The 16,691-nt window shown below is 43.7% G+C and overlaps 2 protein-coding genes across 16 annotated transcripts in view; one reads left to right on the top strand and one right to left on the bottom strand.

Annotated features, from left to right (window-relative positions):
* Positions 1 to 4,666, bottom strand: part of UBE3D (ubiquitin protein ligase E3D) — an 82,133-nt gene extending 77,467 nt beyond the window's left edge. For all 6 annotated transcript variants that reach the window (XR_005828470.1, XR_005828471.1, XM_040598343.1 and 3 more), the window contains exons 1-3: positions 4,565 to 4,666; positions 3,870 to 4,069; positions 1,843 to 1,933 (exon numbers count right to left, since the gene is read on the bottom strand). Coding sequence is in view for 4 of the 6 variants with exons in the window: in XM_040598343.1 (XP_040454277.1) it covers positions 1,843 to 1,933; positions 3,870 to 4,069; positions 4,565 to 4,626 (353 nt within the window). In the remaining 2 variants the exon portion in view is untranslated. The remainder of the gene's footprint in view (positions 1 to 1,842; positions 1,934 to 3,869; positions 4,070 to 4,564) is intronic.
* Positions 4,667 to 8,641: 3,975 nt separating this feature from the next.
* Positions 8,642 to 16,691, top strand: part of DOP1A (DOP1 leucine zipper like protein A) — a 67,959-nt gene continuing 59,909 nt past the window's right edge. For 3 of the 10 annotated variants that reach the window (XM_040598020.1, XM_040598021.1, XM_040598011.1), the window contains exon 1: positions 8,642 to 8,730. The gene's annotated coding sequence lies outside the window, so the exon portion shown is untranslated. Of the gene's footprint in view, positions 8,731 to 12,377; positions 12,534 to 16,691 lie in introns of all 10 variants that reach the window. The other 7 variants (XR_005828452.1, XM_040598016.1, XM_040598013.1 and 4 more) reach the window with 4 other exon arrangements.

Raw genomic sequence — 16,691 nt, 5'->3', positions numbered from 1 at the left:
GTAAAAAGTAATCTTTAGAATAGTTCTGTTTGGGGGGGTTTTGGGTTTTTTTTGGTTTGTTTGTTTTTGTTTTTTTTTTTAAAATTGTAACCTAAATTCTTCTTGCTTCAACTGAATACTGCCACCTTCTTTGCAGCAACTTCTTACATATTGGAAGAGCCTTAAATCTTCACAGCCTTATCTAAATTAAATCCCTTTTACTTCAATTTCTTCCCAAAGGTATCATTCTCTAGATCTCAGATTTTTCTTATTACAGACCTTTCCTAGTAATTCACACTTTACTAAGTTTGCCCTCACACAGTTCTATAATTTCCCTTTGACCCCAACACCTGCGCTGCCATTGTCACAGTCACTCTCCCTGCAGAGACCAACTCACTAATTCTGTAGCTACAAGTCCTGACTACACTACTGTCTTCCATTTGGAAGTGCTGGACCAGAACGCGTTGAATACACTGGCAGCCCAAATCTTCTACCCTTGTCTTAATATTTTTTTTAGTGATACCACTTAAGGGGCTCAGAGGTTCCCTGCAAGGAGAAATGCAAAATGAAGAGCCATGAACATGGCCTTCTTTTTTCTTTCTCAAAAATTCTGACTGCGTCATATTATAGGATGCAGAACCAAAAGATGTAAACTCCGTGCATATGAATTTGATGTGCTGAAATTCAGAAAACGCCCACTCAGAGATAAAAATATAGAAGTGCAGTATGTTTTGAAAGCAAGTGTTACTAACTGGGAATTAGAAGTTTCATTACAAAATAAGAGGTATTACTAGACTTTCTGGTGAGACATTTCAGAAGAGAGCCAGGAAATCCTCATTCAGTTAGATTCAAGCCAGACATAAATCCCTATGTAGGACAAGAAAGTAACGAGAGTTCATAGAATACACCACACTTGTATTACAATTTTAAGTATTAGGAGTGACATAGATCACAAAAAGTTGCAAGTGCATCTCTAACAATTCTTACAGATACAGCCACAGCTATCAAAATCGTTCATCAGCCAGAACATGTGAAAACAAAGCAGCTTTTTATTAAAATTCTCATTCACTCTGCAGACTTTGTAAGGAACAGAGATAAGGCCAAGTACACAGCTAAGAAACAGCTCCTGTGTTTCCCAAATTGAGCATCCCTGAACTATGTGGAGGCTGGCTTTGTTTAGCAGATAGAAGGGAGCTCCAAGGCTCCAAGGAGCCACTCTAAATACAGCAACATGACCGAAGGGAATTTACAAGACACTGAGCCGAACTGAAGTGGACCCCCGATGTGCAGAGGGAGAAAGAAGTCTCAAATTTTCAGTTTTATTCCCTTCAACATAGCAAAGATGTCAGCCACTAACAGAATATAAGTATTTTTAAAATCAATGAAAACTACGAACACTTGCAATATTTCCAGGCCAAAATGTTGTATCTTTTTATTTGTACGGCAAAACCAGAAGCTATTATGATGAGTGCAAAGAGATTCCGTATGAGCAAAATGCATAGATCTCAAAGCAGAAATTTTACACATAGGGAAGTCCAGCTACAAAAGGAAATGTCTTGCTCAAAACATAGGAGACGAGCAGGAAAGGAATCCAGATTTCCCAGCTACCAGGGCAATGCACCAAATTCCCTTTGTAAGGTACTTTTACTTTCTAGCCAGAAGGAAATCAAGAAGTATATGAATGAAGAGGGAAAAACTGTTTCAGGTAATTTTGGTTTTAGTCATTCGTAGTGCTTCAAAATTGTTCTCATCTATATTTTTTTTAAAAATACCTTTTAGCTGTCTCTCTAAGTACACAAAACAACATGAATACCAATCACTATGGCGTTTATTGCTTTAAATACAAGACGCTGCAGCACTCACCGGTCTTTTACTATGATGTCACCACAGGACTGACAGTAAAAGACATAATTCTTCTGGGGTTTCAAGCTTTCCCTCAAAGTAAAAACGACATCTGTAAATAGAAGAAAACAGAGTAATCTTCAAAATTGTATAAAGTTTTCAGTCACTTGTACAGAAAAATCCTGCCAAATGCCTCAAACCAAAAAAAAAAAATCTAACAAACAAAGTGAAATGCTGACATTTTAAACACAACCTTAATTTATTTACCTGTAGAGGCAAGTACCTAGATTTAGGAAAAACTTGCCATCTCCACCTCATGCCCCATATTGCTCAGTAGGGACTGTACATGTGAGTAATTATTTTAAAGGTGCAAACCCTCTCCACAGGGGAAGCCAAGATATTGATATCATTATGGAGACTGTATCAATTACAATTCAATGCCATTTTTTTGTATTGATATTTCTGCTAATCAGCATCTCTGCAATATGAGGGTACATCCCAACATGCAACACGAAACAGTCAAGGGGCGCGGGTGGGGCAGACACGGACAGGACTAGTTTTAAATTTTCATGCAGGTAAGACAGCAGCCTCTGCGGTACCACCCAAGGAACAGACAGTAACACCCTCTGCAGGCCAGCAAAGCAAAAATGGTCTCACAAAAGCCAGCTCAGACAACTTTTCCAAATTAAAAAAAAAGCTATAAAAGTCTCTACAAATTATCAAATAACACTAGGTGGAAGAAAAGTAAAACTGTAAAACTGTAAGCCTAGCTGTATGCATGCCTATGTTTTGCATTGTCCACTTTCTCAAACTTAAACTATCAAAGTATATTCTCAGCACTGGCATTCAGTATTTAAGATTTAGGTTGCAACCACAAACAAAAAGTACTTCAAAAGGTTCCAGAATTTCATGGGAGAGACTTCCAGTTTTGCATGCCAATATACAACATTAAAGGCTAACGAAGGTTACCCAATATATACATCAATGGCCATCTGGTTCACATAGATGTTCTTCATTGGTATGACTTCAAAGGTAATTTTTTAAAAACTTCATCCCAGATCTTTTGAAGTATGTCTCATTAATAAACACACACTAAATAATTTTTGTATAACTGAATTGTCAAAGCACATGTATAAATACAGATTCATATACAGAAGCAACCTCAGAATACTATACAATCACCAGAGTACTCGAGTGTGTTTCTGGTGCTGAAGCCATTATTGTACATCACATACTTTATTGGTCATTTCTACTTTAAAACCACAAAATGACAATTTTGTGTTATTTAATACATCTTTCTGTGTTACATCCTATTAAATGAATCTAAACATACTGACCTTGCATACTAGAACGAAAGCAAGCACCAGCTATCCTACCATGCTTCCTACTTATGCGATCACATCCTAGACCTGCATTAGCATCATGGAAATGAAGAAGGTAACTTTGCGGATGTTACCTGCAACACTAACCTCTGCAAACAGAGGCTGTGAGAACAGCAAGCCTCAACACAAAAATCACAATCCTTTAGGATTAAGTGGTCGGTGACAACCTTAGCACCCTAGCCTGGATGAATCGCATTACTTCATCTTCAGCTACCAAACACAAAATAGGAAAGAAAGAAAAGTATTTTGAAGCTGTGTGGGAAAACACAGGGGAAGAACTGAGAGCGGTTCTCAAACTCCTACACAAAATACTTATTTAGCAACAGTGTTTCCCTCTAGTACGTCACGTTTTGAACTTCTGATTTTTAAAACCGACAAATTTATTAAATGTTATTAGCTCCTGTTTAAATCTTTAACTCAGAGCTAAAGAGAGCCTTTTAGGAAAAGCAACAACATATGCACAATGCAAACCACAAACTCCAATTGGCCTGGGCCTGGTTTCGGGGTTTTTTTGCGCTGCAGAACCTACACTTCTGAGCCTGTTCGCACGCCCACTGAAAGCAGTAAGGTTTCCCGTAACCCTAAGCAGAGCAGCCTATTTTTTAAGCGACTTGCCGCGCCGCCGCCCCCCCCCCCCCCACCGCCTAGGGCCCGCCCGGGCCTTACCGGCGCGGGGCGGCGGGCGGCGCAGGCCCGTGCGCAGGTGCAGGCCGCCGCCGGGGAGCCGCTGCAGGCCGCGGCAGGAGGACGGGGCCAGCCTGACCCCTGCCGGCAGCGCCGCCGCCTCGCAGCTCCCGCCACTTCTCACTTCCAGGCGGTCCGCGGCCACCGAAACGTCCACCGGCGAGCTGGGCCGTTCCGCCTCGCTGCGGACGCAAAGTACCGGGTTTACCTCAGGCTGAAGGCGTCAGGACGGGCCGGCCGAAGCGGGCGCCGGAGCTGGGCTACGCCTCGCCCGACGCAACGCGAACTCGGCGGCCGGCGGGGGGGGCGCGGCGCCCGGCCGGCAGCGCGCAGCCAGGGGGACCGAGCCCGGGGGCGGCCCGCAGCTCCCCCGCGGCCCGAGCCGCGCCGGGGAACCCACCCACTACACCGGGGTCGCCCGCGGAGCAATCGAGAGAAATAAACGACCGCTCTCAGGAAGCATTTATTTGCACCGTAACTCTGGCTCTTCCGAGTCGCGTAAGAAGGGAAGGGAAGGGCAGGGGGAGGCGCGGTGACATACCCCGAGTTCTCCCCTCCGCCCGCTCTCAGGCTAAAGACGCTAAAAGCCCGACCCGCCGCCCCAGCCCTTCCCCCCGCCGGCCCCGGCCGCTCCGCACGGGTCGAGCGGCGGAAGGCAGGCAGCACCCCCGCACTACCGGATAACCAGCAACGCGCTCTGCGTCCCCCGCCTGATCTCCAGCAGAAACCCCCCCGCCATGCCGCAGGGGAACGGCGCCGCCCGCACGCGCAGGGAGCGGCCGCTCTTCCGCCGCCCGCCCGCCACAGCGCCGCCTACCGCTGGCGCCGGCGCCGTCCGGGTGGCCGCGGCGGGAAAGCGCGCCGGGTCGGCGCCAGCCGCCCGCCACCTGCTCCACGGGGTCGGGCCTCGGTCCCCTCCGGTCCCGGAGCCCTGAGGTCGAGGCCTGCACCGTCCGCCCGGGCAGCCGCCCCAGGACCCGGCTGGTCGCACGGGGTTTTCTTAATGCCCAGTGTGAACCCCTTCGTGTGTCAACATCTGCCCGTCGTCTCCTGCCCTCCTAACCACGCCACCGCTGTGAGGAGAGCCTGGGTCCATCTAGGGCACCTCCCCGCAGGCACTGGGGGCTGTGGCAGGTTCCCCCTGCGGAGCCATCTCACCTCACAGTGCTCCAGCGCCAACCATCCTGGTGGCATCCAGCATCTTGGCGCTGTTTATGGACACCTTCCCTGCAAGGGGTGTGGGGGGAAGACAGGCACTGTCTCCTAGATGTGGTCTATCAAGCGCCAAGTAACAAGAGATAATCTGTCTCCTGGATCTGCACCAGGATGCTGTTGGCCCTTGCTGCTGCCAGGGCCAGGTCAGCTTGCAGCCCACCAGGGCCCCAGGCCCTTCCTCGCAGAGCTGCTCCCCAGCCGGGCACTCCTGCTCTCTACTGGTCCCCAGGGCTCATCCTTCCCAGGGGCACCAGTCCCCCACGATAACTAGGCAGTGTGAGATACAGGCTTCATCGGGTTCTATCAAAAGACTTCATCCACTGCCTTATCCTGAGCGGGTGGTCTGTAACATGTCTAAACCGAGGTGCCGCCCTCACTGGCTTCTCTTTTGACGATGACATGCATGCTCTGATCCAGCCCGCTGCCCAGCCCAAACAAGAGCTCCACATACCCAAGATGCTCTTTCACAGAGAGGGCAGGATCAGTGGCGCTCATGCAGATAAGCAGTTGGGGGTAGTAGGCTGAAGGCCCGGCAAGCCTTGGCAATGTGCTTGCAACATGTTCGATCCAAGCCTCTAGCAAGCATAAAACCCAGAGAGCAAGTCAGGCTGGCAGATGGGGTTCTCCATCCCTCCCAGCAGGGAGTCACCCACTACTCTTTTTATCTACCACTTTCTCATGGTGGTGCTGCTGCAGTTCTGGCTTGGTCAGCTGTGTGACTGTCCCCTAGCTCACGGGCGCTGTCACCACTGCGTGCTTCATCCAGCACGCCACCCTCACAGTATGTAAGAGGCTGTCAATGGTCTGTATTTGACAACACCAAGGAAAGAAGCTTTTGCTTTGGAAAAAACTAGTCTTTTGCAATGTTAAGTGTTTACATTTGATGACAGTGACAAGACCTTCTGCAATTGCAGAGAGTTATTTGAAAACATGATCTGCAAAGCTACAGAGGCAGACCTGCACATGTTAATTTTATAGCAATTTACTGTCTAAGACATGATTACTTTGAAGTAATCTTAGTCCTGGGAGATGGCAAAACCAAGTAGATGCCTTAGGAGAGTCCCAAAGAAGTAGATGGCATAAAGTTAGATTCTGCGAGAAAAATATGGCAGGCAATAGTTGGCTAAACTGCCTCAGACAAGTATTTTTCCTTACAGAGCTTGAATTTGCTCAAGTATTCTAAGATGCAGACTATATTATCTACATGCCATCCTGAGGGTGGTGTTTTGGGATTTTTTTGTTGTTTGCTTTTTTAAGAAGGAAAAATATTTAGTCCACATGGTGGCTTTCATTTCCAATTACTTCACAAACCAATGTACGTAAGGCAGGTTAAATTGTTCTGAGCAAGTAGGTCACACATCAAAGAGAATCCATGTAATTATAGGAGAATTGACTCCTAGTATTATTAGTAAAAGGACCTTGCGCCCTGATTTTACAAAGGCTTACACAAGGCTACAAAGTTATGAATAATCTTAAGTATTTGCAGGGTGTGAGCTTCATTTATTAAAAATTGTCTATTATAGGTTTCTCACCATTTCTGCAATGAAATAACTACACAAAAATTAAGGTTATTACCCTACAGCGCAAGTACACCGATCATAAGTGATGCATCTAGCTTGTGTTTTGACACCAACGTCACTAAAAGGAGACACTATTTAGGAATTGCTCCTTAGTGTGGTCACTTCCCGGTACTTCCCCTGCACCTCTGTTGCATTAGGGATGCTGAAGGGTACATGCCTGCCTATTTCCTTCAGTGTTCACTTACAAATGTGTTTGCCATCAATATTAATAATGTGTCCTTGAACCTATGGAAAGTGACCGAGTCCCCAGCCTCTGGCAGCAGTATGTTCTAGAAGTTCACAATCGGCTTTGCAGAAAGGCATTTTCTTTACATGTCGCAAAAATGATCTTCCACTGTTTTCATGAGGTGCCTCCTCATTCTCATACGGCAGGATTTGGTTAACAACTTTGTATCTCTCATGATTTTGTACATCTCCGCCAATCCTTTCCCCGCCTCCTCTCTCTCCATGCTGAGCAGTCCCAGCTGTTACTGCTCTCGCTGTGAGGCAGCAGCATCCCTGCTCTGTGCCCTCCCCAACTCCTCTACATCCTTCTTGAGTTGTGCAGACAAGAACTGATGCACTAATCAACCTGAGGCTGCACCAGCCTTTTATACAGAAGCCAAACAACTACCCTTATCTTGTTTGCAATACTCTTCCCAGTAACGCACAATGTTTGGCGGGGGGTGGTGTGTGTTTTTGATTGCCACTGCACATAAGGTTGATGAGACAATTTCAGAGCACTCTTTCAGAGCTCCGAGTTGTAACTGCCGCTACTAAATTCAGCAATGGGGAAGCTTAGAAATCTAACCCCTTCACAGTGCAGGAGCATGTGAAAGCATGTAGTTACTGAAAGCACCATCACCTCTGTGAAGATCACTTTTAAACAGCTCCAAAAGCACCACCAACTCCAGTCGTGAATTAAATCTCCAATGCATTTCTAAGTATCTTCAAAGAAAAATAAGTGTAAATGCACCATCTTAATTGGAAATACACGGCCTGTACAGTCATATTGAATGCCTCAGAAAGCCAGTGGGAATTGTCAGCTTTCCAAAAAGTAACTGTTTCTCATCTACTGAATCCTGGAGTATTTAATGAGCAAAGGAATTGCATTTCCTTTATTGTAATGCTGGCTGTTAACATAAGTCACTGAGTAGAAGATTAAAAAATATTATGAGATTTTCCCCCAGCAGTCTTTTAGAAACATTTACTCGTCTTTCAAAGTCTGCAAGATGTATTATCTAAACTGAATGCACTTTTTTTTTTTGCAGTTACTTAAGTAATTTATAACCGTAATAACTGTTTGCTATTATGAAGCCTGCTTAAATTTGAGAACTGTAACGATGACTTTGAAACTAAGAGTGCAGTTCAAGAACTGCACCCTTCATACCGTGGAACCGGCCGCTTGAAAATCCCTCTTGCAGTAAAAAATTCCTTTCACCGTTGTCCACGTGCGCACTTTACGCACCTTTCTGTGTAACAAGGCCTCCAGCATACTAACCGCAAGGTTTAGAAAAATCTGAATACAACCACTACAAACACAACAATATTTTCTAAAGTTCCACTTGCATCCTGCTTTTACCTGCGCTGTATTCGGTGAACTATGTAAGAATGAGGCAAACCAAACACAAACACATACACATAACCCCCTTATTTGCACCAGCGCGTGTGCGCCCACCCACCGACACGGTTTCCCGCGTGTGCCGCGACGCAAGCAGCAGCAGCGAGGCCCAGGTGACGGCCGCCCGCGGCCCGCACGCAGCGCCGCCTCTCACTCCGCACAACGCGCAGCTGAGGCCGCGCAGCCGCCTCCCGCGCCGGGCCCCCGCTGCCTCCCGCTACCGGCGGAGGGCGGCCCCGCCGGGCGCTGCGCGCTCCCGCAGCCGCACACCCCCGCCCCGCGCAGGAGCGCGCCTCCCGCCCGCTGCGCCTTTCCGGCCGCGGCCCGCCAGGGGGCGCGGAGCGGCGGCGCGGGGGCGGGCGAGGCGCGCCGCAGTGCATGCCGGGAGCTGTCAGGGCGGTGCGGGGGTGACGGTGGCGGTCGGGCGCTTCCGGCTCGGGTCGCTCAGGTAACGCCGATCGCCCCGACGACCCCTCCTCTCCCTCCTCCGCCTCCCCCCGCCGCGGGTAGGCTGCGGGGCCTGGCGGCCGCCGCTCCCCTCCTCCCTCCCCGGCGCCGCGCCTGGGTTGGGCAGGGCGCCGCAGCCGAGCGGGGTCCGTGCCGGGAGCCGAGCCGGCCCTCTCCTCTCCCCTCCCCTCCCCTGCCCGTGCCGGGCCGCGGGCACCGCCGAGGAGGGCGAGGGCCGAACCGGGCCCGGGCTGGCTGTGGGGGCGGGGGACAGGTACCGAGGACCTGGGGAGAGCGGTTAGCCTCTTAATTGCCCTGCGTCAATTAGCCTGTGGCACCTGGCTCGGCGACTGCCGCTCCGTGGCCACCCTGCGCTCGCCGGTGCTGTCCCTCGTAGCGCACGGCTGCCCGGGTGGGTGCCCAGGTTTCCTTATCCCCCCTCCCCGCCCCGGCACCTGCCGCGGGCGCTGCTGGCCGGGCCTGGTTTCGCCCTTCTGGAGGGGCTTCCTCGGGGACCTCGTCCCGGCTGGGAGCAGGCTCGGCGCTCGGCTGCCACGGCAGTCCTGCTTTGACCTTGAGCGCAGGAGGGCTGTGGGCCTCTTTTGGGTCAGGTTCCTGGCGGCTGCCTCGCCTGCTTGGGTTGTTGCATGTGATGTTTGGAAGGATACGTGGGGCGTATGGCTGTAGTTTGTGTAGTGCAGAGTTAAATTTCATCTGTTGATTCAGGGGTGGCCTTAAATCTTGTGACGCCCACTTGTAAAGCATAAATACGTGAGAATTTCTGGTGTTAAATGTTTTTTAGAAATAGCTTTTGCATACCTGTAATAATAACCAGAAAAGCCTAAACAGTTTATCTCTTTAAGTATCCTAAAATATGCTGGCTGTGGGGTACAGGTTTTGATGAGCTTGTTCTGGGTGACTCAGTCCTTGTTTTTTCATTGCTGATTAGCAAGGACCCTTTCACTACGGGATCTTCTTTCTATATGCAGTAGTGGTGAATTGTTACGGCTCTCAGGTTAACAGCATCATGTGATACCCGAATTCCAGTTATAGGAATGGGAAGGCTCTATCTAAACGGTAGTGGGCTAGATGCTTGCAGGTAACAAGAGGACATAATATAAGGTTGAAGATCATGGTCTTTCGTTTTTGTTGCCAAGTCTTGGTCTATCTGTGTTACATACTTAGGCTGGTCTGGCTGTCAGATTTGCTTCTTTGTTGTTTTTGTTTGTTTGGTTGGTTTGGTTTGGGGTTTTTTTCTTTTTTTAAAATATTGGTAACTTCAAAACCAGGCTGAAATACAGTAGACCATTTGCAGGTCTAATTGTAGTGTGATGTCTAAATATTGTGGTTATCCAAAATGTATAGTCATTTTTAATATGACGTGGAGGAATGTCATGTGGAGGAATGTCAGTCTGAAAGCAGTCAGAACATTAGCAGTATAATTCCCAGGTTTGTTTTAACTGAAATGAGAATAGGCACTTCTGGAATCTAAGCAACCTGTATATGACAGATGGGGAAGCAGAGACTGAATTTTGAACTTACTGAATGTCTCACTTTCTGGGCTTGTTGGTAGCACCTGTGACAGTGGATGTCTAAACAACATCTTGCTAAGACAAGTTATCCTATATCTTCAGTTACTGGAATGGCTGTGCATTCAAGTGGATAGTTATGTTCAGAAGTTAGGCCATTTTTATACCAGTAGTGCTTTTCTTGTGCAAAAATACTGGTACACTGACCACTGGAAATACTCATCACGGGCACAGCAAGCTACAGGGGTAAGAATGCAGACGGTCTGGTGGACTCAGCCTATATTCTTCTGCCATTGCTCTCCATTTGAATAAGGGGAGGATGCTTCCACCTGCTCTTTGCTGGCTTAGTTTGCTTGACTGGAGTTACTGCAGTCCACCTTTAGTGTATTCTTGCCTAGCTGGGAATGATTGCTTAGCTGGGCTGACTGAAAATGCTTGTTACTGTTCTACTTTTTTTCTTTTTTATTTTGGTGTTTACATTGTATTCAATATGTAGTGTGTAGAGAGAACCAAGAAGAGGTATGAAGCATGTTGTAAAAAAAAAAAACTGTTTTGGAAGTTGTTGAGAAAAATAGGAGATAGAAAAGAGATTAAACTAAATGATACCTCCTAAAGCGTGAAATGGAAAAATGGAAGTAATTTATTGCTATGCACATAAGTTGTCTTTCAGATTAATAATCATGTTGCCCTGACTTGTAGCTGAAAAGAACTTGAATGATAAATAGAAACAGTAAGTGTTGCGTTTCCCTCTGAGAGCTTGGGGAGAAGAAACACTGCAGGATGAACAGTTTCATCCCAGTAACTGAAACAAGAAATGCGAAGAAGCACCAAAGAGACTCAGTAAATGATTTCACTAGTCATCACATCTCTATTTTTATCAGAAACTTGTACTTCAATATAAACATAAAAAATTATATAAAGCTGAGCAATGGTGCTTTGCTGAATTTGGTTTCTGGGATCACTTGAAAAAATGAAAGGGGATTTAACTTTATGTTTATGTTTTTTCTGGCTTACTTCTGAGGATAAGGAGTGTGAACAAGTTTTGGTCCAGCCATTGTTTTCTAAACAGTCAGAAAATGATTCTGCTTTATAAATTCCTTTGAAATCTCTCTGCAGAATATGTGAAATTGGATGCATTGCAGAATATGACCACAATTTAGATAATGCATATACATTAAAATCAGAATAAAATGATATAAATTAATTAATTAATTTTAAATTTCAACCAGCAATATCTTAGGACCCTAGGGTATAATAACAAAGGAAGTTGGACAAAGTCTTGCCCAAATGCATTGTATTAAATGCTTACCTGAGTAAGGTGATGATAAGGATATGAAAACTTCTGACATGTTTTTGTGAAAAGAAGTATCAGGGTTGTTTGGAGAGAGAACGTTAAACTCTTTTGAAGCTACATATTATCACAGCAATGGGTATGGATGAATAAAAGGTTCATCTAAATTTTCAGTGTTAAAGTTATTGTAGAAAAATAATAAAAGTATAAATGATCAAGTCACCATTTATTTTTATTTTTTGTGTTAAGTTGGTAGATTCTGTGTTATACTGTGTACTGGAATATTTAAAGAGATGTCACAATGTGAAGGCACAGTGTTACCCTGCAAGCAAGGCTCCTCTCTCAGTAGAGTGCTGCAGGCATTTATGTAAGACAGTGAAACTGATATAGGTCCTGTTTTTGTCTACCAAGCCAAAAAGAATCCGGAAGTTGGCAAACTCTCCTTTAAAACAACCTATAGTACAAGGCAAAGTTTAAACGTAGTACTACTGGTTTGAGATTTTCTTAATTGTTAAGTTTGCTATAGCTTGCATGTTTGTTTGTTTAACAAACATGTTGACAGTAAAAAATAAGCAAGAAGAAAAAGAATACCTCAAGATAAGTCTTCCATCAGTAAATGCTTGTTAAAGATCAGAAGAGCTGGCTAGTTAAAAAGGAATTCTTTTCAGGGAGGGTATAGTAACCGTTTGAAGGTGTGAGGTTGAGATGTAAAAGTGAAAATAACCTGTAGTTTATTTCAGGAAACTTGTCTTGTTATTGTGCTCAGACACGTGGAGAGAATGTAACTATTTGAAATTATGTACTTACTTATCTGTCATTCCTCAACAGAGAGGACAGTAGCCCCAAAGTCTAGTCAAGCCTGTGAGACTTGGACAGTTCCACTGTGGACAGGAAAAGCACAAAGCTCACCGTGCTGACAGGTGGCACCAGAGCCATGGGGAGGGTGCAGTTGCACTGACATGGAACAGACTCATTTTCTCTTTGGTAATGATTTTTCCAACCCACCAAACTTGTGTGCTTACTGTGGATTTAGCTATGTCAGATAAATACCTTCCCTATTCTGTTTGGAGTTATTCAAGCAGCCTTATTTCTAGTATGCAGTCTTAGGATCTTTTTATGGAGGTGGGGCAACTGGTAACTGTGCTATGTTGCCTGTTTCATTGTGCATAACTGAAAAAGGCCCTACCAACCCAGGTGCAAGCTTACCTTATTCAGCAGGGCAACAGTCTGTTTTGCTCCAGGGAACAGTATGTGATACCATATATACAATGTTATAGTTAATTTCTGAGTAAGGATTTTGTGTTTCTGTTAGGCTCTGCATTATCAAGGTGACTTATTGACTCCAGGAGGTGACATTTTTCATGTATTTAAAAAAATATAACAATCTTAAATGTCATATTCTGCATTTGGGATTGTTGGGATGTCAGCCTGGAGACTGAAATGAAGATTATTGAAAAAAATGCCTTTACCCCAGTTGTTTACATTTCTTTGATGGATGCATTGCTGCTGTAATTTAAATTGGCTATAAAGATGGTAGCTCTGAACTGAGATGAAATGAAGTTTAAGGAGGAAACCTTCTGCAAACATGTCAAAAAAGTGCAGGTTAAATTCTAGGTATTCTTTTTGTTTTTCTCTCTCCTTCGAACGTGTAATTGAATAAGAGGTAAACAGCGATCAGTTCTAGATCTAGGTTGAAATATTTGTTGAAATACAGTGGTCAACAAGGGGGAGAAGGGGACGAAGTAAAGTGAGCATTGAAGGATAACTACAAATTCAAGGAAGAATTTCCCCATTTCTCTCTATGTTGTGTTATTCTGACTTATCATTTTTTCTAAGTAATCTCTTTTTCTAAAAGACATTAGATATTTTTCATATTTAAAATAAGCATGGATGTCTGTAGTTTTGTTCATTTTAGATGTAAAATGCATGCTGATTAAGTTATAGTAGATAGATAATTCAGGAATCCTTTTTTTGCTAGAAAGGAAAAAAACATGGGAAAATAATATTTTAGGAAGAAGAAAATATTTTCAGTTCATGGTTGACCTGAATTATAATCACGAAGATGCAAATCATCGCCTTTCATTTACTGAGTGATGGAAGTTCAGATCTGTGAAATCTGAATGTTTGATTTGATCTCAAGAAGGATGTGGCATTTTAAAAGTAGAACATTTAATTTAAGATTCCAGTGTTTATGTAGTGCAAGAGGACTTAACTGTGGAAGACAGTCAATGTTATGCTGTCATGTATATATATACAGACAGCATATCACATTGTCACTCGAGCATCTGTTGTATGCCACTACAATGCTTTCATTGGCTAATATCTATTTATTTTGCTTTATTCATATTTTCTGGAATTAATTTTTAACTATTAGATGTGGTTAAAATAATTATTTGGCATTAAGTCAAAGTTTATTTTAACAGAGGAAACCTTTTATTGCTTTACTACAGCAGCACTTGGAGATCCCTGTAGTGAACAGGGCAGCTTTTCTCTTCGTACTTTGCCACAAATGGTAAGAAGATCCAGAGTAGCATGTAGGCAAGAGTGCACAAGGGCTGGAAGAGAAGGGATCAGTAGTGTTCTGTTGGTGGGTCTGGAATCAAAATTTCAGTCTGGTATATCAAACTGTTTTGCAGTTCACCTGCAATATATTGAATAGCTGCAATAAAATAGAAGTGAGTAGAGAGGTTAAAATGCCACTCTAACTCTGTTTTTAAGAGGCAATTGAAAGAGACTTGTATTTACCAACAAGAGTAAGAAGTGTTTGGTCACTTTCTTCTTCCTCTGATAAACAGATAGACATGATTTGATACTTACTTCTGAAAAAATATGTTCTATAGCAAATACATTCACTTGGAGATTGTTCATAATTACAAATTTGTTTTCTTAAACAGTGAACAGAGAAGTTGATTACTAAGAAGGCTTCTTGTAGATTGCTTATGAATTTTTAAGCTTGTTACTTGTTCTTTCTGAACTCATGTCTGGTATGTCAGGCTTCGGAATACCATAAAAAAGCAATAGAAGAAAGAACATTTTACATACCTTATGTATTTCCATTAGACTATGTTCAGTGGTAGATTTAGAGTTTTATTCCAGTCATCTTTCTTTTGTGACTTCCTGTACCTGCAGAAGAAGTGTACTTAGTTTCTTTTTACTGACAATTTGGTTTTTGTGTAATAATAAACACAAATAATTAACAATGTTTTGCAGATTCTAAAACCAGAAGGAGGGAGCTCATCCAGTTGGGTGCCTACTCTGACCTCTGTAGTTCAAGCCATAGGTTTTCTCTATTTAATTCTTGTTCAATGAGAATCACTCTCAGGAAAACATCTTGTGTTGATTTAGCAGTGATTGCCAGTGTGGGTAACGCACAGATTGTTATGCTAATTTAATTTAATTTTGTCATGGAAAGGAATTTGAACACCTAAAGCAGTGTTGCTTTTCTGTGGAAAAATGTAATAAGCTGTTTCCATTTGTGAATTTTGCCTGGCTGGAAAAGTGTACTGGGAAATTTTAAATCACAATATTAGATCTTATTAAGTGCTTGATACTGTTGCAGGTTACTAACGACATCTTGGCTAATTACAGTTAATTATATAGTCGGGGGGGTTTTTTTGCTTTGTTTATTTGGGTAATATGTGGGGATTTTGCATCTTTCATTACTGTATGGAATAGCAATTGGCCAAAATGAGAAGCTCAAACAGTTCTTATTCTTCAGAAGACATTAGAGATGCCTCTTTAAAACAGTCTGAGATGAGGACTCTGTAGAAAGTCAATTTAGAAATAATTAGCTGCAATTGGAAAATCTTCATCTTTGGTGATAGAAGAATATGTTTCCAACATTTGGTTTTTATCTTCAGAGCCTAGCCTGGGATTTGCAGTATTTATTTTGCCATTCATGCTTTTAAATGCTTCTGAGAGAAAGCAAAGCATAAGAAATTACCAAATGACAAGGATTCTGTTTGTATTAAGTCTATTTAAATAAAAATGTGTTTCTGCAGTTACCAGCTTGGTATATGGGCAGTGTACACAGCTTAAAAAGCAATAGCTCAGTATTGTGAAATTTTAGATTTTTCTCATCTGCTTTTTTATTATCTATTAGTTCTTTTACTTTATGTCCCGTAGCCACACTTGAAACAGTAAACAATTTTAGAAAAAGCCTTGAAATATTGCAAAGCTGAAACTCAGGAATTCAAAGGGAGCAAGTTTGAGCTCAGATTCTTCTAGTACTTGGGACAAAACTTGAGAATGTTTTAAGTGACATGACATACACAGATTTGTGCTCCACAGTGATCAGCCCCTTGACCTCTACCAAAGTGACCATTGCAATGTTGCAGATTGGTGTGAAGCAGACAAATAGAGCAGTTCTGTGAGGCTTGAAAAATGTAAGAGCAGAACAGTAGCAAATCAAACCCGAAGAGGAGCTTTAGGGTACAACAGATACTGGAGAGCTTATGAATTAGTGGGAAGTCTTAGAACATTGTGATTAAATTGAGACAGAATCTAAATGAAAGCAGCTTTTATTGAGTAAATGTTGATAAAGCTGCTGTTCCTCTCAATCAAGTTTCTTTAGGTGAAAACCATTTAGAGCCTATTAAACAGGTTAGTAGTTTGTTGATGTGAGGCAGAAGGCTGTTAGGTGTGTGAGTTGTGAAGGATGAGCACTTGCTGTGGAAAACGCAGCTGTAGCAGTATCATCTTAATACGACTCAGAGGAAAACCAGGACTCCCTCACTGATGAAAGGAACCGAAGGCTGGTCTGTAAACACACTATGCACAACTCCCAGCAAAAGGAAATCCACAGCCCCAGGTAACTGCTTTCCTTGTCAAAGTCATGCTCAAAGACTACAGACATCTAGGAATATACAGAATTGTGCAGTGTCTGGTTTTTAATCCTCACAAGAAGGTGAAGTAGAAGGTATTAAGTGTCAAGACCTACTTCTGCAATCACTTATGATTTAAAGGTGGTCTTATGAAATAGTTTGAAAGTGTATAGCACTGCTTAGGTAGTTTTCTTCTCATTGATAATAAGTCTTCTGCTGGGACACCCCCTTTTACTTTTTGTCATCCATTAGGAGGAGGTATGGCCATCTAACAGGTCAGTGATTACCTATGTCCAAACTCATGAGAGTGACTGAATCT

Source organism: Falco naumanni, chromosome 6 (genome assembly GCF_017639655.2).
Source record: "Falco naumanni isolate bFalNau1 chromosome 6, bFalNau1.pat, whole genome shotgun sequence".
Lineage (NCBI taxonomy): Eukaryota > Metazoa > Chordata > Aves > Falconiformes > Falconidae > Falco > Falco naumanni.
Note: the sequence above shows the minus strand (reverse complement) of the source record. Positions and strands in the feature narration are given on the sequence as shown.